At 47.2% G+C, this 21,479-nt stretch overlaps 1 protein-coding gene across 7 annotated transcripts in view; it reads left to right on the top strand.

Annotated features, from left to right (window-relative positions):
* Hipk2 (homeodomain interacting protein kinase 2) overlaps positions 1–21,479 on the top strand; it is a 188,557-nt gene that overhangs the window by 118,378 nt on the left and 48,700 nt on the right. For 5 of the 7 annotated variants that reach the window (XM_058575733.1, XM_046434171.2, XM_046434173.2 and 2 more), the window contains exons 3-9: positions 4,422–4,545; positions 4,827–4,946; positions 6,560–6,646; positions 8,216–8,400; positions 14,057–14,219; positions 19,649–19,856; positions 20,818–20,939. In XM_058575733.1, the coding sequence (XP_058431716.1) occupies positions 4,422–4,545; positions 4,827–4,946; positions 6,560–6,646; positions 8,216–8,400; positions 14,057–14,219; positions 19,649–19,856; positions 20,818–20,939 (1,009 nt within the window). The remainder of the gene's footprint in view (positions 1–4,421; positions 4,546–4,826; positions 4,947–6,559; positions 6,647–8,215; positions 8,401–14,056; positions 14,220–19,648; positions 19,857–20,817; positions 20,940–21,479) is intronic. The other 2 variants (XM_058575735.1, XM_046434172.2) reach the window with 1 other exon arrangement.

Raw genomic sequence — 21,479 nt, 5'->3', positions numbered from 1 at the left:
CTGAGAAGGAGGGGGTGCAAGCAGGAGAGTGGATGGATTGCCTGGTGGGCTCAAGGCCCCGGGTCCAATTCCCAGCACATAAGCAAGGGAGGGCAGAAGGGATGGGAACTGGACAGGAAGCTCCAGGTGGGACGGCCGGCCAGGGCCAGAGCCCTGCCAGGAGACACAGAGAACCTGGGACTGATGTGTGGGAGACTTTGGAGCTGGTCCTGTGCATGGATTGGATGGCGGAGAGGGAAGAGACGAAGACAGGGATCAAAGATCCTTTCCAGATTTCTGGCTAAGCATCTGAGGGTGGGTAGCTCCCTTCCAAGTAGTGAGGGGAAGAGGAAGGAATTGGTTTGGAGAGGAGGAATGAAGTAGATTTCCCTTTTTTTGTATGGGGCAGGGGTGGGTTACCAGGGATTGAACTCAAGGGCACTCCACCCCTGAGCCACATCCCAGCCCTATTTTGTATTTTATTTAGAGACAGGGTCTCACAGAGTTGCTTTTGCTGAGGCTAGCTTTGAACTGCCCATCCTCCTGCCTCAGCCTCCTGAGTTGCTAGGATTACAGGTGTGCACCACGGAGCCTGGCTTAGAGTTCCTTCTAAACACATGAACTCTAGGATGACTGAGAGGCATAACAAGGAGACAGCAGGCTGTCAGACTTAAGTCAGGAGCTGAGAAAAGAATTCAGGGATGGAGACAGAAATTTGGAAATACAAGCAGAGTTTAAACCTGTGGGAGTGAGATTACTGTATCAGTCTCCTAAAGCTGCTATAACAAATGCTACAAAATGTGTGGATACTTATTCACAAACTTCTCTCACAGTTCTGGAGACTGGAAGACCAAAATCCAGTGTCATCAGGGTCATGCTCCCTCTGAAGCCTCCAGGGGGTGTCTTTTCCTACATCTTCCTGCTTCGGTAACTCCAGGTGTTCCTGGGCTTGTGGCAGCTAATTCTACTCTGTCTCTGTCTTCACATGGCCCCTTTGCTGCTGTGGCTGTGTCCAAATTCCCCTCTTATAAGGACACTAGTCATATTGGATTAGGGGCCAGCTACTTCAGTATGGCCTCATCTTAATTAATTACACCTGCAACAACCCCATCCCCAAATAAGGTCACATTCTGAGGTCCCAGGATTGCAACTTTCGCTTATCTTTTACAAAATTCAACTCATGTCAATTATCGACAAGGAGATGAGCAGGGCCCAGGGCTTCGCCAGCATGTGACAGTGGATAGAGGAAGACAAGCCAGTAAAGGAAGTGGACAGGCCAGCAGCAGAGGGGTGGATGGACAGATCTGGGAGACCATGGTGCCCGGAAAACCAAGAACAAGAGTGGAGCAGTGGACTGTGTGGAAGAAAGGCAGCTCTTGGGTCTGCGGGTGAAAAGTTGACCATGGACATGACAGTGTGGAGGCCATGCCAGTCTCACCAAGGACAGTACTCAGCAGAGCATCGCCAGGTCCCGTTAGAAGAGGCTGAGGGGATACAGTGGGTCAAGAGATGGAAACCACAGGGGAGATCACCCCGGGGACTGGGGTGGGGAGTGGCAGGGCACCCGGCAGCGCTGCGGGAGACGGGAGGGCGAGGACCCTCTGGGTCTGGGTGTGTTGTCGCGTTTGCTTGTTCTGTCCTTGCAGTCGCTTTGTTTTCTAGAGTGGAGTTGCTGGTGCTGTCGGGTGCTTCTTCAGCTACTTTCCGTGTCTGGTGTCTGTGTTCCACACGTCTCGTGTCCGTTGACAGTTGCCCCATGCTCCAGTGTCACCCTCCCAGCTTGAGCGCCCTTCACAGGACAGAGCTGTTCTTCTGTTCCCCAACCATTTAAGCCGAGGCCCGAGCGTTTATTCTTTGTGGTCAGAGCAGGAAAAACCTGTGCTGTATGTGTGTGTCATGGTACCAGGAGTGGCTGCGCTTCATTTTCTTGGTCAACTAAGCAATTTTCACAGGCCCTGCTCATGTAATGTCAGCTGTCCAGACCTGTGACTTCTGTTTCTTGCCCAAGAACATCACCAGAGTGCCAGGGAGACAGTCTCAGTTTTGGATTCTGCTGTATATGGCTCCAGGGGACAGGAACTGGAAAGGGAGGTGTCCACAGGTAAAAGGCGGCCTGCTTTGGGGCTGCGAGAGCCCATCTAACTGATAGGAAGGGCCGGGCCAAGGTCAAGCTCAGAGAAGACCCCAGGGAACTCACTGCCTCCTTCCTCAGGCGGGGCCTGGAGAACGGTGTGGCACACATCCCCACATCCAGCCATGCTGGCCACCCACCGAAGGCAGCCCAGGCCCGCGCCACGTGTGACAGGAGGCAGGGCACTGACTCTAGAGCAAGCGAGGCGGGAAGAACGGCAGGCGCTGCAGCCCTTTCTCTGTAGGGTTGCTTTCGGGCATTCCTTTCTCTTTCTGAGGTCTGCGATTTTTTAAGGAAACTGAACCCATCCTTACAGCACACTAGAGGTGATCCAGCTAGGACCTCGCCATCCCACACTAAGATGGTGAATGTGGGAGCCCCGGAATGGGGCACAGGTGACCTGGCAGGCTTGGGGTTGAGGCTGCCTGAAACAAGGGTTCATCATGGAGCCACCCAGGCAGCCCCAGCTCTTGGATGCCAGAGGGCGAGAGCAGCCCAGAGTGGCCTGACGGAGAGTGAGGGGCCAGGGAGAGCACTGGCAGCCATCCCCAGTAGTGAGGGGACAGGGACAATGGAAGGCCTGTGAAATAGCAGCACCGGGGCAGTGTGCTCCGTGCCCTCCCGGCAGTGACTCTCCTTCTGTTAGTCAGCTTTCCTTCTCTGAGGCAACTGACTTATGATACAAAACGGGTATTTTGGTTCACCATTTGAAGGTTCCAGTCCATGGTCAGCTGGCCCCATTGCTTTGGGCCTAGGGTAAGGAGCACTTCCTGGTGGGAGAGCACGACAGAGCAAAACCATCATGAGCCATGGAGCAAAAAGGAAAGAGAAAGGGGTTGGAGGCCCAAGTCCCTTTCAAGGACATGCTCCCGATGACCCAAGGGCCTCTCACTAGGCCCCACCTCCCAAAGGTTCTGCAACCTTCCGGTAGCACTACCCCGGGGGACCACATAGGGCCTGTGGGGGACATTCAGCATTCAGACCATCGTACCCCCTTACTGCCCAGAGCAACAGTGAGGTGACTCCAGAAACACCATCTCCCCCTCCTTTGTGCATCTGAAAAATCAAAACTTTGTAACAAGGTATTTTAGTGGGGTTTTTCTGTTTGTTTGTTTGGTTGGGTTTTTTGTTGTTGTTGTTGTTTTCAATACTATTTTCTAGAGAAGGGAGATTAGCAATGAGAGCAAATTTAAATGGGGGAGGTGAAGCCTGCTTTTTGAATGGAGAAAATTCATCCAGAAAATCAGAATCCAGCAGAGGCCACCTGGCACCCCTCCTGTCAGGTGGGCAAAAGGTGACCTGGTGGAGGACAGCCTCCGCCCTTGGCTACCGCTCTTGATTGCTAAAGGCAGGCAGAACAGCCTCCCCTCGCTCCGCTTTATCAAGTGGGAAACGTAGGGAGAAAGCTGCGGTGGGGCTGATGTATTTTGTATCACACAGAGCCCGAGGCCACAGTTCCAAAGAGTATGAGCTGGGTTCACGTGTCAAATTTTGAGCCTGGTTGTCCCTAAGACGTACCCCTACTGAGTCGTAACAAATGCTCAGAGAAGAGGGTGTGCTCTGTAGTCTCTGGTTTTGATTACCAATTTCATGTGCAGTTTTCTGAATTTAAGTGGTTTCCTTTGAAATCTCCATTATGTGACCTTGTCTGTTGTGTGAGGGGACATTGGCTCCTATAGTCAAGAATGGGTTGTTGGTAGCTTCTAATGGAATTCTGGTTGATTCCTAGATAATGTATTCATGAACAGGGAATGATAATTGTAACATGAGAGATCTTCTACTGAGATTAACTTTGTAGAAGCTAATGAAAACAAAATAGTAATGTTTCCTTGAGAAAATGTGAGATAGATCCCCAAGCAAAGAATCACCGGTGAGAATAGATATTGGACTTAATCCCATTGTTTTGGTGGAAACAAATTGTTTCACATCTTCTTAAAAGGAGAATATTTGTGTGTCAGAATTCCTTTGTAAAAAAACAGGCATCCTCCAAAGATTTCCAGGTCTTTAGTTATAAAAGCTGGCTCCCTAGTCCATTCACATGGTCATCATTTCATCTGGTTGGCATGTAGGTAGTGAAGCTGATAAGTGTGCTTCCTATAAGATCTGCTCCCCAGATTTGCCTGGCCCTACACCTAGCCAGCCAGACGGAGCCCGAGAGCGGATGGGTCACTGCACCACACCAACTCTCCTGGGCACCACAGGCCTCCACTGGCAGTCAGTAGGAGTCCCCAGGTTGGAAAGCCAGAGTTCATGTAGAAACAGCTGCCTACGTCTCCACATGCTAATGGCTCCTTACGTTCTTCCTTTCCAGGGCCCCTGAGATCATCCTTGGTTTACCGTTTTGCGAGGCAATTGACATGTGGTCCCTGGGCTGTGTCATTGCAGAGCTGTTCCTGGGTTGGCCATTGTATCCAGGAGCTTCCGAGTATGATCAGGTGGGTCCCAATGACACAGGTATTCACAGCGGGACCTCATTCCTCAGCTTAAAAATATCCTGATTAGCATTTCATTTCTAACCCTACCTATGGGTGCCATCATGGACTCACTCATTGTCTCCCAAAATTGCTTCTCTTAACCTTGCTATTTTGTTCTCTTTTCCTTCTTCTTTCTGTATGAAACTGTCATTTCCATTTTTTTCAAATCCACAAGAGCCATGAGTACGCCATATGTACAGTGACAAGAAAAGCCCTGACCCCCTTCTCGTCTTTTCTTGCAGATTCGGTATATTTCACAAACACAGGGTTTGCCAGCTGAATATTTATTAAGCGCAGGGACAAAGACAACTAGGTTTTTCAACCGTGACACAGACTCGCCGTATCCTTTGTGGAGACTGAAGGTAGGAAGAGCATCCCCTCCGTCCTCGCCAGTGGCCCAACACTCAGGAAGGAGGGTACAGCTCCATTAGAGGGGCGCTTTTGACATTAGTGCATTGATCCCAGGTCTCACTTTAATTTGGTGAGCAAAATGGGGGCATGGGGTGTGGTTGTTAATACATGGTGTGACTGAACTTGCAAGTTCAAAAGCACCTTTCCTCTTGGCCCACTGATGTCTGAGAAGCTTGAGTCCCCAGTTAAGATCATTAATCTCCCAGGATTTTACTCCATGAGGCTCGAGGACTGATTTGTTCTAGGGAAAGAAATGAGCTACCCCTTGGCCTGGAGGAATACAGAGTTCAGAGGGAGCCAGGCTCACATGCAGCAAGCTCTGACCCACGACCTTGAGAACTAGAATGTAGGGTTGGGCCCTGTAGGACGCAGAGGGGTTTGTGAAGGGTTCTCCGGGCAAAGGAACCGCCTCAGCAAGGCCCCGTGGTCTGGTCTGAGGTGGCGTGTGCTCTGTGGCACGCTGTAAGTTCTTCAGGTTTTACACAAATGGAAACATATTTTGCCTTCACTTTGATCTGTGCCTAGTAATTCAAATTAATGTATTTTCCTGGGAAAGAGAAAATAATAAAAGTCTTAAATATGTTTTATATTCACTTGAGGTGTTTCCTTTTTTGCAGGAGGGTGGGTGGGTGGTTTTTTGGCAGAAACTACAGCCAGATTCTAATATAGTTTAAAAATAACATGTGGCAAATAGTCACAGAAGATTGAGAAAAGAGAGTTGTGAACTAAGCAGGCACTCTTAGGCCATTTGGCCACTATAAAGATGAGCATCAAGGTCAGGTCCAGTTGGAAGCCCTCGGGTGGAGGAGGGTGAGCCAGGCGGGAGGCAGAGCCTCATCCCACTCGTCCAGCTGTTCCCAGGAGTCAGCAGTTTCAGGTGTGCTGTCCTTGAGTGAGATTCTGGGATCAATCACCTCTGTCTATGGATGAGTCCAAAACCTCATGGCAATTGGAAACAGCAGTTTCCCAGCCAATGGGAGCAGTGGATGTCTGTGTCCGTGCCCAGGCAGCACAGATCACAGGCTCTGGAGCCACCTGCCACCTGCTGGCCAGAGGACCTTTGCAAGTTCCCTAGGCTTTCCATTCCTGTTTTCCTGTCTGGAAAATGGGGTTAGCAATCATCCTGCTTAGTGTGGTTATGAAGACTACTTCATAGGTTAATGTGCTTTGAAATAGCACTGGGAGAGCTTCGTGTATAAGGACTTATTACATAAAGTAATATTTTATATAACATATTATATAAGAAGGGGCTCCTGCTTTTCCACCTATCTCAAACTTAGGGAAGGCTTCAGGGAAGTCAGGAACACGGCAGACCGCCCTCATCTTAGAATACTCCATTGCTGATTCAGAGCAGGCCATGAATGGAGGTGTTCATGGGAAGGCAGAAGGATGAGTGAGTGTGGATGAATAAAGGAATTAGTGTGCAGGTTACTTTAAGAAGAATCAAAGCCTCTTCTCTACCAGGTGGGAAGGACCCTCTGCGGGAAGCGTGAGCTCAAGTGTTTGAGACTGAGTGACTAGGAGCTAAGCCACATTACCAATCAGCTTTTGCCTCTCTTGATAGACACCAGATGACCATGAAGCAGAGACGGGGATTAAGTCAAAAGAAGCAAGAAAGTACATTTTCAACTGTTTAGATGACATGGCCCAGGTAAGCGCCGTGGGTGAACATGCAGTGCAAGCCTTTTGAACACCACGTGCAGCAGGACCTCTGCCGGGGTGTGTAGTGCAGGCATCTGTGGGCTGTGTTCCTTCTGAAGACCCCAGGGAAAACCATCCATGACTCCCTACCAACTTCTGGTGGCCCTGGCATCCTCACATCCCTTGCCTGGTAGCTGTATCACTCTCATCCCTGCCTCCTTCTCCACATGACCTTCTCCCTGTGTCATCTCTGGCTCAGTGTTCAGTATAAAGGCAGAACCCTAATCCACTGTGACCTCATCTTAACTTGATCACATCTGCAAACACCGCATCGGTTACTTTGGATTAGGACAGGAACATATCTTTTTTTTTTTTTAAGACTTTTCTTTTTTAAGTTGTAGATGGGCACAGTACCTTTATTTTATTTATTTATGAGGTGCTGAGGATCGAACCCAGTGCCTCACACATGTGAGACAAGCAATCCACCACTGAGCCACAACCCCAGCCCAGGAACATATCTTACAGGGGAACATAATTCAACCTACTCCACTTACTTTCTCTCAGCTCACTAGCAGGGACCATAGACTCTCAACTTCGTGCCCCAGAGAAAATTCTAAAACTTCAGCTATTTTTAGTGTGAAGACTAGTCTAAAATCAGGACAACCCAAAGTGAGTTTTCTTTAAAGCAATGAGAAATAAAGCTATAGTCCAATAAACACTTAGCACACCTCTTACTGCAGATGAATGTAACCAAAAATCCTGATTCTGAGTAAAGCACACTTGTCAGTTGATTAGTAGCTTAGATTGTCTGAGAACACTGAAATTGCTTTCCAGAGCATGCCTTGGAAAAAATAGAAAGTGCCAAAAAAACAAGAATTTAAAAAGCCAACCTGGTAGAAACTTTCTCTTGGAAGAAAAATCCTGTGTTCAGATACCCTGCCTGCTTTGGCCAGAGGTGACCACAGTGAACACAGAGAATAAAATGATTCCAGTCCCAACTCAGGGAGCCATGAGAAGTGTGACCTACTATAGATGGAGGAAGAGGGCACTTGGAGCCTTCCATTTCCTTCTGAAGGTTAAATAAACCATTTTTTGGGTCTTTTTTGTATTGCTTCATTGTGATTCTTTTTTCTTTTAATTGTCATAAAACATAGAGCATAAGATTACCATCTTAGCCTTTCTTATATGTACAGTTCAGTGGAATTAGGTGCATCACATTCTTATGCAACCAGTCTCCAGAACTCTTTCATCTTGAGTTATTTTTAATGAGGTGTGATGAGAGCTACATTTTGACTTAGCTGATTAAAGCAGGAGCAGTTTCCGTCCTGTCACTGAGATGTGTTTGCAGGTGCCACCTACCCCTCGCCCCTTCCCAGAGCCTGACCTCCTCCTGCAGAGAGCAAAGCCACCTCCTGGGGGCTACAGCAGCCTGTGGGTGGTGCCTTCCACAGGGGCAGAGGTGGCCTCCCTGAGCTGGGAAGGGGCCTGGAGATTGGCAGGAGGGACAGGACAGAGTAAAGAGAGGTGGGGGAGGCAAGGCTCGCTGAGGCCCTTGGTCACCTGTCCTGCTTGCTTCCAGGTGAACATGACTACAGAGTTGGAAGGGAGTGACATGTTGGTGGAGAAGGCAGACCGGCGGGAGTTCATTGACCTGTTGAAGAAGATGCTGACCATAGATGCTGATAAGAGAATCACGCCAATTGAAACCCTGAACCACCCCTTTGTCACCATGACACACCTACTCGATTTTCCCCATAGCACACAGTAGGTGTCCTGCTTGTTGCTTTATACTAGGGAATGGTCTTTTTTCTTTAACAGCCTGGGTAGTAAATATTTTAGGCTCTGTGGCCATCTGGTTTCTGCTGCAGCTACCCAGCTCCGTCTTTATGGATGGAAGCAACCACACAGCACGGAAACAAAGGCACAAGGCTGCGTTCCCATAAAACCTTTATAAAAATATGGGGGTTGGACCAGGACCCCTGGCCGCTGTTTGCTCAATACCAAAAAAGAGGGGACAATGGAGCGTGGAGATCCTGGGGTCGGATGAAGCCAGCTCAGGGGTCCACGCGTGGAGGGAAACTCCCAGAAGGGCATTGCCCAAGAACAAAACTAGTTTCAGCACCAGGTTTACTCCCAAGTCACCCTGGAGTGGACCCAGTCTAGCCTATGTCTGGATTTGTTCATTTACGGTACCAGGAACTGGAGCAAGTGGGGAACAAAGCAATTGGCCCTGCCCACCGAGGTTACTGTCTGCAGGAGAAAGACAAGTAGCCCAAATCCCCAGTCTCCATCAAGAAAGGGAAGGTCGTTATGTGCATATATGACAAGGTCAGTCCAGCAAGACCCTGAGAAGTGCCCTCTGAAGACAAGGAAGAGAATAGGCACGAGCAGGCAGGGCATTGTCTGTGTGGACACTCAGCATGGGCAGATCTGAGCCCCAGACTTGGGCACAGTGGGCGAGATACCAAGGCCACAGGAGCAAGCCCTGCATGGCAAAGATTTGGGTCTTTATCCAAAGAATAATAGAATGTCAAAGACTTTGAAGCGGGGGAAGGCTAGTTAAATTTATCTTGAACACAGGTCTCTCTGCTGCTGCACAACAGTCTGGGGAAAATGTCTATCAAATCTTATAATCCGGAGGTCATTGGTATTTGGGTGACAGCCCTTTCCGTGCAGTGGTGAAAGCAGAAGGCCATAGCAGGTTGAAAGATCCAGTGAAAAGCAGAGAAATAGCAGCCTCTCAAGACATGAGAATGGAAAGGGAGGAGGGAAATGTACGGGTGATCAGGGAGGGGCAGAGGGATTTTTTTTTTTTTTTTTTTTTGAAGACCAAGAAGGCTTGAACAAGTTTAAATTTTGATGGGAACAATCTGGTGGCAAATGAGAAATTAGAGGACAGGGTTGCTCAGGGTCAGTTTATTAAGACAGTGGAAAGGCCTGAGTTAGAACACAGGTGGAGATGGGCCAGTATCACCAAAAGATGGCAGACAAAGGGAGGTGTGGGTGTTAGCAGGTGTGCTGGCTTGATGGAGAAAAGCTGAGAGAGTTCCTGTCGGATAGTGTCTGTCCCTCTGAAGTAGATGGTGAGGTTGTGTGTTGCAAACAAGGTGGTTGGTGGTTTGAGCAGGATAGAAAGTTTAGATATCTAGAGCAGAAGTTTCAGAGCAAACTGACGAGAGCATGAAGTTGGACCTGAAAAGCAGATGATGTGACTGACCTTCCGAGGAGAAAACAGATGGCTGGGTTTGTCTGGGTCAAATTTTGCCAAACTGATAAGAGAAAAAGACGGGTTGATGAGGAAGGTGATGTTGCTGGCAATACAGTGGTTGTAATCCAAAATGGTAGCAATGCTGAGCCTTAGCTGAGGGAATGTGAAGATGAGAAGGGTCCCACTGAAGAGGTGCTTAAAGAAGTAGTCATAGGATAGAGGCCAGCTGGCAGCTGGTACGTCACAGCCATACCAGTACCATGACCCCAGCTATGTGGTCTGGGGATGTGTATATGGAGATAGTAGCTGAGGCAGAGCAAGGTGTGCCAGCAGCAGCCACAGAAGAAGCAGCTGCTACTGGTGGTGGCCACTTTCGTGAAGGAACTGTAGGCCTCGTGGAAGACGTGATTCAAGAGAGCTACCTCCACCACAAGGGCGCTGTGAACCAGGGAGGTGTTGCATACCACGAGGCCAGTGGTGGTGACCAGCAGTCCAGGCAGGAGCAGCAGCCCAGGCACCCTACAAACGTGGCTGATGCGGTTCTGCAGCCCCAGCACAGCCATCCACGAATCCAAGTTCTCAAAGTGGCAGTTGCAGGAACTGAAAAGTATTTTCCAGGCAACTCAATACCCTGGTGTGACCACCAGAAAGGGACTTGCAAGATACATCAATGTGACTGAAACCAGAGTGTAGGTTTGGTTTAACAACAGGAGAGACAGATATAGGAAATTAATGCTTGGAGATGCACCATCTGGTTCCCAGGACCACATGTTCCTGGCAGACATGAACAAACCCTAGAACGCCCTCCTTCAAGAGCCAGATTAGAGATGGGTCTACCTGTTGCAACTGCTACATGGGCCACTGTTGATGCCCAATGCATACTTATCTCCTCAGCAGTTGTATTAGCAATAAAGGAGTGAATTATCAAAAAAAAAAAAAAAAGTTATCATAGTAATAGCTGAACAAGTTGGATGGATAGAGAATGTGGCCATGAGCAGAATGCTTGAGTTCATGATTTGGGGAAGTGGAACAGTTTCAGGTCTGGCACACCAGAAAATGGGTGATGGGCATGAGGACAAGGTTACTGAGATGACAAGCAACCTAGAAGCCAGGATGTTCAAAGAGTCATCTGTGCAGCCTCTGAAGCCTTCCTGTGGGTAGAGAAGGGCTTGGAGAGGAAGACTAAGCCAGTGGCAACGGCCTGGGTGAATGAGTGGGACAGGGGGTCTTTGATGGATGGGAAATTTAATGTTCTCAGATACTCTGGACACAAAAGAATAAGGAATCACATCCCTGTGGTCTGCAGGGGAATTAGGGTGCCCAAGAGCAACATGTTCTCTTCGATCTGGAGGGAAAGGGAAGACTGTGAAAAGAGAGGCTTGCAGATCATGGTTGGCCCTGCCATTGGCTGAGTCTCCAGCCTGGACAGGACCCTATCCAGCCTACAGTGAGTGGGGGCACCCGGGGCACTTCGTCTGTGTCAGTTCTGTTCCTCCCAGTCAGCGAAGCAAGTTAAGTTGCATCGCAACTACCAGAAAGTGCCTCTTTCATTCAGAGCCGCTTTTGAAACAACCTAACTCCAGTAACAAAGAAGGAATAGGGACCAACTCTTTCAAACTCTTTTTATTTTTTTAGTATTTATTTTTTGTAGTTGTACACAATAACTTTTATTTATTTTTATGTGTGCTGAGGATCGAACCCAGGGCCTTGCACATACAAGGCAAGCACTCTACCGCTGAGCTATAACCCCAGCCCCTCAAACTTTTTTCAGGGGATCTGCCCTATTTTTGAGTGTGGCAGGAATCAATCAGGGAGGTGTCATCTGTAACACAAGATAAAGGACAAATTTGGTGACGTACTGGCTAGGACTCCCAGGACACCAGTTTTTCTATGTTCAGGGGTAAAGAAGGATGATGGGAAACAGCAGGGGCAGGAGACAGGATATGGGGTGTTCTCAGAAAGCCCTGTTGACCATTTGCACTAAGGAGAAATTCTACTTCAGCTAACTGAGCACTAAGATGGTGAGGCAGTCACACCATAAAATCAGCCCCATATAGTAGGGGGGCTTGAGGAATGGCATCCTGTCCTCCTCTGGCTTCTGTAAAGAACCACCAACACAATGCTTTACTGAGGAACACTGAAAGGGGCCTCAGAAGGAGAGGCAGGTCTTTGAGAACACATAGTCTTCCTGAGAGTAGGCCAAATCCCTAGGGCTCCCCAGAACTTGCTGGGAAGACCATGGAAAACTTGGGGGTGAAAATAAATCTCCAGGCCCACCTTGCTATGGACTCCCAACCTTGGGACTCAGCCACAGCTGCCCCAACATCTGGATTACTAGGTGAAAGAGATGCCCCCTCATTTGTCCATACCAGAGTTCTAGTGTACGAATCTTTTAAAAACCAATCTTCTTAACTAACCCAAAGTAAAAGCACTTGCCTTGTCCTGACAATCAAAATGCAAATCATTTCAGTTAGAAAATTCTGAAGGAGTCAGAACTTTGCACTAAACCATCACAAAACCATCAAGTGCTTTAAATGCATTCCAAAGAGAATACAAAATGTGTAAGTCGTGCTTGCCTATAATCCCAGCAACTTGGGAGGCTGAGGCAGGAGGATCACAGGTTCAAAGCTAGCCAGCAACTTAGTGAAGCCCTAAGCAACTCAGTGAGACCCTGTCTCAAAATAAAAAAATAAAAAGGCCGGGGAATGGGTAATGTGACTCAGTGATTAAGCATCCCTGACTTCAATCCCTGGTACCAAAAAAAAAAAAAATACAAAATATGTTGTTTACACCTTTAGCCTCCACGTGCAGCATGGTACTTGCTAGAAGTTCCAAACCCCTTGGCATCGCCAGCATTAGTAGCAGTATTTTAAACTGTTGGTTACCATGGAATATGCTTTCTTTTTCTCTTCAAGGTCATCAATCAGTAAATGTTTATTTAGCATGCATTATGTGGCAAGTGTAAGTAATCATAAACTTAGATGTAGGATTATGTAAGTCATGTCTAAGATTTTGAAACTTGGAATGCATCTTATGGAAAGGATGCTTTGGGATAGCCCACAAACAACCACTTAGCCCAAAACCTGGTGTACACAGAAATAGTGGACATTTGTAATCTTAAAATAGTAAAAAACTACTTCTTATATTCAATTATTACATTCTAATTAAAATGGACATTTTAAATTGAAGATTAAGTGGAAGTTTATCCTGAAAATTGCATTCGAGGAAAAGTGACTCTAAGGAAATGAAGACCAGCAAGTGAATGAGCAGCAGTATGTAAGCTCTGCAGGATGCTTTATGATGGATCTTCAGGAACTGGAATGGTCAAGGCCACTGGAGATTTCTTCTTCCTTGATGCTGGTGTCTGTTCTGCTCTCATAACTCTGTAATTAGGGTTTTATTTTGATTCACCAATGCAATGGAGGAAGAAAAAGAAGGGGAAATGCTACTTCATGTAACTGAGCAAGAATTAGAAAAAAACGCAAGGATAAAGGAAGAGAGAGAGAGAGAGGGTATAGGTTCCCTAGACAGTAATTACCTTTGTGTGGCAAACTACCTGCTCTCCCTGGGCCTCAGCCTCACTCATACAATAGGAACACTAATCCTACCTCCATCCTGTGGATGTCATAGGACTGAGTGAAGGATTGCAAACACCTATCAATGCTCTCAGCAAGTGTCAGCATTATTGTTAATTATTTGCATCTTTATCGTTTTCTTTACATACCAATTCTGTTGAGTACAAAGAGGAGCCATGTGTTCCTGGCACTGGGAGAGTTCCTTGGCCATCCCCTAGATCATGCCGGTGGCCCAGGAAAGGGGCAGGTACAGGCACTTTGTAAGCTACTCGATGTTCCCAGAGAGCTGATACATTTGTTTATGGGCCAGAAGCCCCGGAGTGGAGAAGGGGCAGTGAGGCAAGAGGCAGAGGGGCAACATGGGGAATGCAGCGAGGTGTCATGCCTACTGGGATACGTACAACCTCCTTCCACCCAGGATATGAGAAAGGTGGCAGGGCCATGGGAAAGCCATCCAGGTAACATCGGTGGTCACAAATGCACAGACTTTACATGAGAAACCAGGACATTTTGGGTAAACTTAAGTTTCTCTGGTCGTTGTTGATTGGATTAATTATTTCCCTCCATTTTCTCCCCTTTATCCTATTTGATCTTCACCCCTTTCCCTTGTGTCTGTCTCTGCTTTTTATGTAAACAGTGTCAAATCATGTTTCCAAAACATGGAGATTTGCAAACGTCGGGTGAACATGTATGACACAGTGAACCAGAGCAAAACCCCTTTCATCACGCATGTGGCCCCCAGCACCTCTACCAACCTGACCATGACCTTCAACAACCAGCTGACCACTGTCCACAACCAGGTAAGTGGGGTGCTGAGGGGAACCAGGCAGGCTGCCGGCATGAACAGCAAGACTGATTTCCCCACCAAACCCAGTCAGGGGACAGAATCCTTCTGCTGTCATTCACTCCTAAGGAAGTATTTGCTGCCATGGTGATTTCTTTTGAGAGACCCAGGCACTCTTTCTGTTGGCTCCTAGCCCCACTGAAGGGTCCCAGAAAGGACTCTCAGAGGGACTTCTAAGATAGCACCTCTTCCTGCCTTCCTTTGGCCCAGTGTGGGAACGGGGAGGGGAGCAGCCATGATCCTTTTATGCCTGACATCTGCCTGGTAGGAAATTCAAGAACCAGCAGGGACTCGGGCCCCTCCCTATCCCCACTCCCTTGGCTCCACATGATTTTGTTTTCAAGTTAAAACCTGTTCTTTCTCCAAATGGGGGGGGGGGGGGCAGTGTAGTCTGTCACCAGGATTCCTGCAGCTGGAACTAAAAGGGACTGGAAAACTAAGGAAATTCCACAGATTTCCAACCTTTTGCCAATAATTGGCAGGACCCAGCAGCTTTGTAGAGTGCTTGACACTCAGGAAGGGTTATTAAAGGAATGAACTCCAGGTCCTGGCTGCAGCTGCATCTAGAGTCTAAGACTCCTCTATTCCTATCTTCCAATCTTACCATTCCCTCAAAGAAGTGTCCCTAGATTTTTCTTACTGTCACTTTGTAATGACAATAATGTTTATGTGTATGTCGGTCTGCTTTCTCTCTCTCTCTCTCTCTCTCTCTCTCTCACACACACACACACACACACACACACACACACACACACAATGGGAGGAGTATGAATGTGCTACACCTGAGGAATAAATACCTTCACCTGACTGACCACTCATTGGCAGGTCCCCTCCTGTCACTGAGGAGTCCCTGACCCCTTCTTTCAGTCACTGCCCCTGCCCACCTGTTTTCCTGGGCCACTTGTGACTCATTGGCTTATGAAGGTTTTCCTCCTCAGCCTGTCAAGTCTCCCTCTGCCTAGACTATAGGAGGCCACCTGGACTCTGCTGCCCCCTAGGGACCTTTAATGTTCAAAGCCCCCTCAGGGTGAAGAGCCGCAATCTTTAATGCTTAGAATCAAAGAAACTAAAATCCCACCTGGCCCAAGCCCAGCTCTGAGGCTAAGGCATCCACAGTGATGTGAGCTTCTTAACAGAATATCACCATGGTTTTGTTCATCGCCTTCTTGAGACACCTGATCTTAACTCCCTGATCCCAAATTCCCTATTCCTCTCTGCCTTCTGTCTGCCCCATCCAACACCAAAGGCTGTAGGAGAGTGCAGGGGAGGGCCCTCAGGTACGTGCGCCAGCGGGAGAGCCTGCCCATCAGGCCACCCCTCCCATGGGGATCTCTCCTCTGCTGTGGAACTGTGGTCCGTGGGTCCCTGAGCATACCAGGGGAGCTCACGACATCTTATCTGTGATATGACAGCAAGCATAACCTGCCAAAGAGTGTTACAAATATCACAAAACCAAAGGGATTTCTCATCAAAAAGGCAGTTATAGAATGAGAACATCCCTCCTCTCCTCAGGTCTAATGGAGGCCTGGGATGAAGTAGAAGAGATTGGTAATGTAATACAGGCCCAAAGCATCCAGTAAGGGGGCCCATACCCCACAAAAGGAAGGGGTCTGTGATCAGGATCTCCATCCTCTGGCATTGGATTCTACTATGCCCTATTTTTTAATACATCAGGAAAAAATTACTCAGCACATACTTAGCCTTAGGCACGAAGGCCTGCTTTCCCTCCTCTGATAATGTTATAAAATAATAGCATTACTAATAGTAAACATTTATAGAGCATTTATTATGTTCCCAACTCTTCTAAGCATGTCATAACTCAATCCTCTGAGCAACCATGTGAGATCAATAGGTTTATCGTTCCCACTTGAGAGGAAACTGAGGCACAAAGCAATCTTCCCCTTACCCAAGGCTGCTTTCTTAGTTCATGCAATGTGGACTTGGAAACCAGCAGTCTGGCCTCAGAGGCTGTACTCTTGAAAAACATATGCACACAGAGCACTGCAGAGTCCCACTGAGGTCCTCAGTGCCTTTCCTAGGTGGCACCTGCTCTCTAAATCTAACAAGACTCCCTTTGTCCATTAGCGTTCCTGGTGGTTTGCTTTCTACATGAATTCCTTTGAGTTTTTCTTCCAATTTAAATACTAAGAGGCAATAAAATATTTCCGTAATTTTGTCAGAAGTAGGATATTAAACTATGTAAAAGTTCCTTGTTCCCCTTAACATGCCCAGTAGACTAGTCAAAGGACTTTTTCCCAAATGGTCACAAATCAATGATCCTTTATGTCTCAAGGAATTGGCGTCACTAATCTGTAATCCTCAAGGAAGCTGACTTTCTAAAAATTAAAAAGACTTCTTGACAAAATACTTCCTAAAACCATTAGGTTGCCCACAAGTGACATATTTAATAAAGAGTTCTGTTTTGGATATTTGTGGTGTAAATCTTTAGATTAGCCACTTCTTAACACTTCCATGGTATTCTGTTCTTTGGACCTAGCCTTCTACCAAGTATTTTAATTTGGATGTATAGGCCAAACTCAGACCCGTTTGTTTTGCGTATTAGACCAATTAAACATATACTGCTTCCAAGAATCACTTCTCCCATTTTTCAAAAGCCCATGTCACCAAAAACTTGCTTTTCCTTATTATTTTCCATTTGTTAGTCGCAAGAGCTCTTGGTGGTCCTTTCTGTGCTCTTCTCAATCAGGCGATAGGTTAGTTCCCTCTATCAGAACGACTGAGGATACAGAATAGTAGAAAACATCATCCTCTGCAGCTTGCTTCTTCAGCTGATCCTTAAACAGGATTAGAAACTGAGGGAAATCTTCTGCATGCCTAATGGTCACAATGGGGACTGGAGCTCATGTCATGATACAGATTCCACTTATTCTTGAGTCTACAAAGAGCTGCAAGAGTCAACTGCTCAAGGATCCCATGGTTTGCATGACAAGACAAGCCATAAGCAAAAACAGACAAATCCAAATGTGAACTGGACACACGCAGGGCCAGGAAAAGCAAGATTGGGAGAATTGCAAGGAGGGAGAGACCACTGTGGGCTGGAGAGCCCCTCCTCCCAGGAAGCATCAGTCTGGAGACCAACTGTACTGTCAGGCAGACTGACAGGAGCTGGGTGAGACCACAATACTACACTGTGTGAGAGCAAGGACAGGAGTGGCTTATCTCTGTTGACAGAGTTGAGAGGGTCCTAAAGTAGAGCACAGGCCCCAGGCTAGGCCCTGAGGTTCAGAGGCTTGGAGGCCCCTGTGGGCCCAAGTATTTGTGTGAGATAAAAGACCTGTGCTCACAATAGGCTCAGAAACAAAGAGCAGACTAATCTGCCCTGTGCCCAGAGCATCTAGAGTAAAGAAAGAAAAATTCAGAAGGGAACAAGGAGTGCCAGGCTAGGGTGCATGGACAGTGTGTGTTGGGCAGTCTTTGGGAATTTATTAGCAGGGGCACTGACATGCACAGGGGAGTCTTGGAAAGAACCATCTAGCCTGTGTGCCCAAGCATTGGAAGAGAAGATGTAGAGCCCAGGACATCTTTCATTAGAGCCCGATAGGTCCCAGGCACCAGAAAGAAGCAACTGAAAAGAGTTCGTGGGTTCCAGGGACATTGAGAAGACAGAAGCAGCACTGACCAGAGGGTGAGATAGCTCACATGAGCTTGGAAACCTGCAGGACGTTTGTGCTAGGGCCCCAAGCAGGGAGACACTTAGGAACTAAAGCTGAGGAGAAGCCAGGCGTCAGCAGACAGTGGGAAAGTGTATGTGGGGAGAGGGTGGTGTGAGGAGGACAAAGAGGAAACACAGATCATGTCCTCACTAACAGGACATAAACACTGACCCACATGTGCGCACATGTGTCCAGTCACACTACGTGGAGGTAGGCCATGTAGTGCTGCAAACGTGTACGTGTTTTAAAATATGTACCCTGGAATCCAGGCATGCATGCCACAGAAGTTGGTGATTATTTGCAAGCAAATTAATTTGCTTTGCACTAATATTTCAGTACAAAATCTAAATATAAGCTGGGTACAGTGGCACACGCCTATAATTCCAGTTGCTCAGGAGGTTGAGGCAGGACATCATGAGTTCAAAGCCAGCCTCAGCAACTTAGTGAGGCTCTAAGTAACTCAGTGAGACCCTGACTCTAAATAAAATAAAAAAAAAAAAAAAAAAAGGTCTGGGGATGAGGTCAATGGTTAAGCACCCCTGGATTCAGTCCCTGGTACAAAAAAATAAATAAATATAAAAAACATGTAAAATGAGACTTGCTCTTTTTTAATCAAATTTGACATATATACATATTCCACTTGAAATGGCCTTTGTGTATTGTGTGTCCAAGATATCCTTCTGGCTCTTTTGCTCTTTATTCCTTAGTCCTTGAACCTTCTAAAAAATCTCCTGTAGACAATGTTGAACCTGAAGTCATTAGCAACCTCTCCCTCTTGCTGAAGGATCAGTGTGACAACACTAAGAAGGGGGAAAGCTGGAGAATTCACAGTTTAGAATTTGTTTTCCTCTGTAGCCGTGCCTCTCAGAGAAGTTCACTCTCTAATGATATCTCTGAAAGAAAAGAGAGGACGTCACTGCAATGGCTTGCCCTTGTCAAACTGCCTCCATTTAAATTCTCTGGACTCACCAGCCTCTGCCTCCAGCCGTGGTTATTACTATAGCACCAGCCTAAGTGCATGGAGCTCAGACAAGAAAGCCAGCCTTGCATCCTGCTCCCCTGCGCAGAGCCCCGCTCTGGCTTACCTTTGGGTGTGTGGGCTTCCACGCTAAGACCCAGCATCTTTAGGGCCTAGAGGAGCCTCTAGAGGACTACACCAGCAGGCCCAAGGGAAGGGGATGTGAGCAGAGCTTAGACGTATGGACTGGAGGACAGCACATGCTCACACAGCCCCTCAAGTTGGTGGGACCCAACTTAGGCAGGAGAAGGAAAACAGGGTTCTGCTCGCTGCCAGCCCCACCCCATCACCATGTTTCAGTGCAGAATTCAAGGAATCCAAAAACCCTCAATTCAAACCTGGTCACCCAGATTACTAGGAAGGTGTATTTGTCCCAGCAGAAGGGCAGACGTGTTACCGCAGTTTTCCAGCCCGGCTTTGAACTTCTCAGTCCTTAGATATGCAATGCACCGTTGTTCATTTGTACCCATGCCTGGGCCCCACAGATGGTGATCAATGTCGAGGCGGGTGTGTCTCTTGTGGCTTCAGGTGCCTGTCTTTCTGCTCCTCTCCACCTTTTACTTTTTTTGCTCTTGGTTTTGTCGGTTTGTCTTCCTTGAGTTCATTTATTTGATTTAGACTCGGTCTCCCAACATACCCCTCCCTCATTTTTTATTTGTGTTTATTTTTGTTTAATCCCCATCATTCCTTTAGGCTCCCACCTCCACCAGTGCCACTATTTCCTTAGCCAATCCCGAAGTCTCCATACTAAACTACCAATCTACACTCTACCAGCCCTCAGCGGCATCCATGGCTGCAGTGGCCCAGCGGAGCATGCCCCTGCAGACGGGAACAGCCCAGATTTGTGCCCGGCCTGACCCCTTCCAGCAAGCTCTCATCGTGTGTCCTCCTGGCTTCCAAGGTGAGGATGGCCGAGCCAGCCCCTCCTCTGCTTCTTGCAGGACCACCTCTAGGGCCTGACACCTGCAGTTTTCTGGCAGCTCACTTTCATGGAAGAAAGCCCTCTTGGTTTCTTTCAGTGAGAACTCTGGTATCACTGAGCTTGGGGGCTCCTATCCTACTGTGACCAACCTAGAAACAATAGGACTTGCTTCTGCACCAAGTCAGTTTGTTGTTATTCTCACCACCTGCCAGGGATTGTGTCCCTGGCCAGCTGCCTGTAAATAAGCACATTGTCTGTGCTCCCATTGTCATGCTGATGTCAGCTCCTACTTCCCTCACATGAAATACCCTCTGTGTGTTTTACTATAGAAAATTGCCAGTCTCTCTGACAGCCAACAGAGTCCCAGTTCACATGGAGAATATAAATCTGAAAAACACTGAACAGTACCTCCTGGGGCTGCCTCCCCAAAATCATTCTTTGGCCACAACCCCAGTACTCTTCTGTAGACTCTCCAAGCTAGAGGTGACTGTGTACCTTGTCACAATTTACACGGGAATTCCAAATTTTATTCTTGCAAAGCCCACAAGTAAGCATGTGTGTGGTTGCTTAGGTTTGGTCAATGTGATTCCAAAACAGATTCATCCATTCTCTCTCTGACCCCTTTGCAGTGACCTACACAGGCATATCTTGATTGTCAGAAGCTCTTATTGTCCTGTTGTAATTTGTCAACATAACTGTCCACCTCTTGACAGTACAGAATTTTTAATTGACCTTCTAGTCTTTTGAAAACATTTGAGATTACAGGAGGAGTTTTTATTTTTTTAATTCAAGTTAGAAACTAAAGGGGAAACTTCCAAAGAGCCAGGCAGCACCTGGTTGATGGGTTGGGACTTGGAGATAAAAGATGACACAGTTGGCTATGTCATCCATTGTTTCCTGTCAACTAACTCCTCTCTCCCTCACCCACTGTCTGTAATAGGCTTGCAGGCTTCCCCCTCAAAGCATGCTGGCTACTCAGTGCGAATGGAAAATGCGGTGCCTATTGTCACTCAAGCCCCAGGAGCTCAGCCTCTTCAGATCCAACCAGGTCTGCTTGCCCAGGTAATCGTTTCTCCTGCTCCCTGCCAGCCCCATATTATTACCCACATTACCATTCTCCATATTACTGTTGTTCACAAAAGAGGTATATCTCCACTAACTCCCTCTCTGGTAATGAGGTAGGTGTTTCCAGTCACAGGAATATATCTATAATGTTCTAAATGATCCCCAAGTGAATTACCTTCCTAAGTATCTGCTTACAATTCTAAGAAGAAATGTAGATACAGAGAGTCTAGGGAAATCATTATTTTATCTTTGAAATGCAAATTAATCTGGGAGACCTAGGTTTTAATCCTAAATCTGCTAGTAACTCTCATGACCTAAGGCAAGTCAGTTAACATCTCTTTGCCTCAAATCTCTTTCTTGTAAAATAGAAATGAATGTTTTTTTGAGCCAAAAAAGAGCCCTAGAGATTATTCCCTCATTTTATAGTTGAAGAAGAAATTCACAGAAGCTGTTAGCTGGAACCTTCCTCATCTATCCATAGAGGTACTCTAATGAACGAGACCACAGAATTGAAAAATGGTTGAAAATTTATAAAGC

Source organism: Marmota monax, unplaced genomic scaffold (assembly GCF_021218885.2).
Source record: "Marmota monax isolate L192 unplaced genomic scaffold, Marmota_monax_Labrador192_F-V1.1 WCK01_AAM20220418_F8-fsc00122, whole genome shotgun sequence".
Lineage (NCBI taxonomy): Eukaryota > Metazoa > Chordata > Mammalia > Rodentia > Sciuridae > Marmota > Marmota monax.
This window is presented reverse-complemented; position numbering and strand designations above follow the sequence as displayed.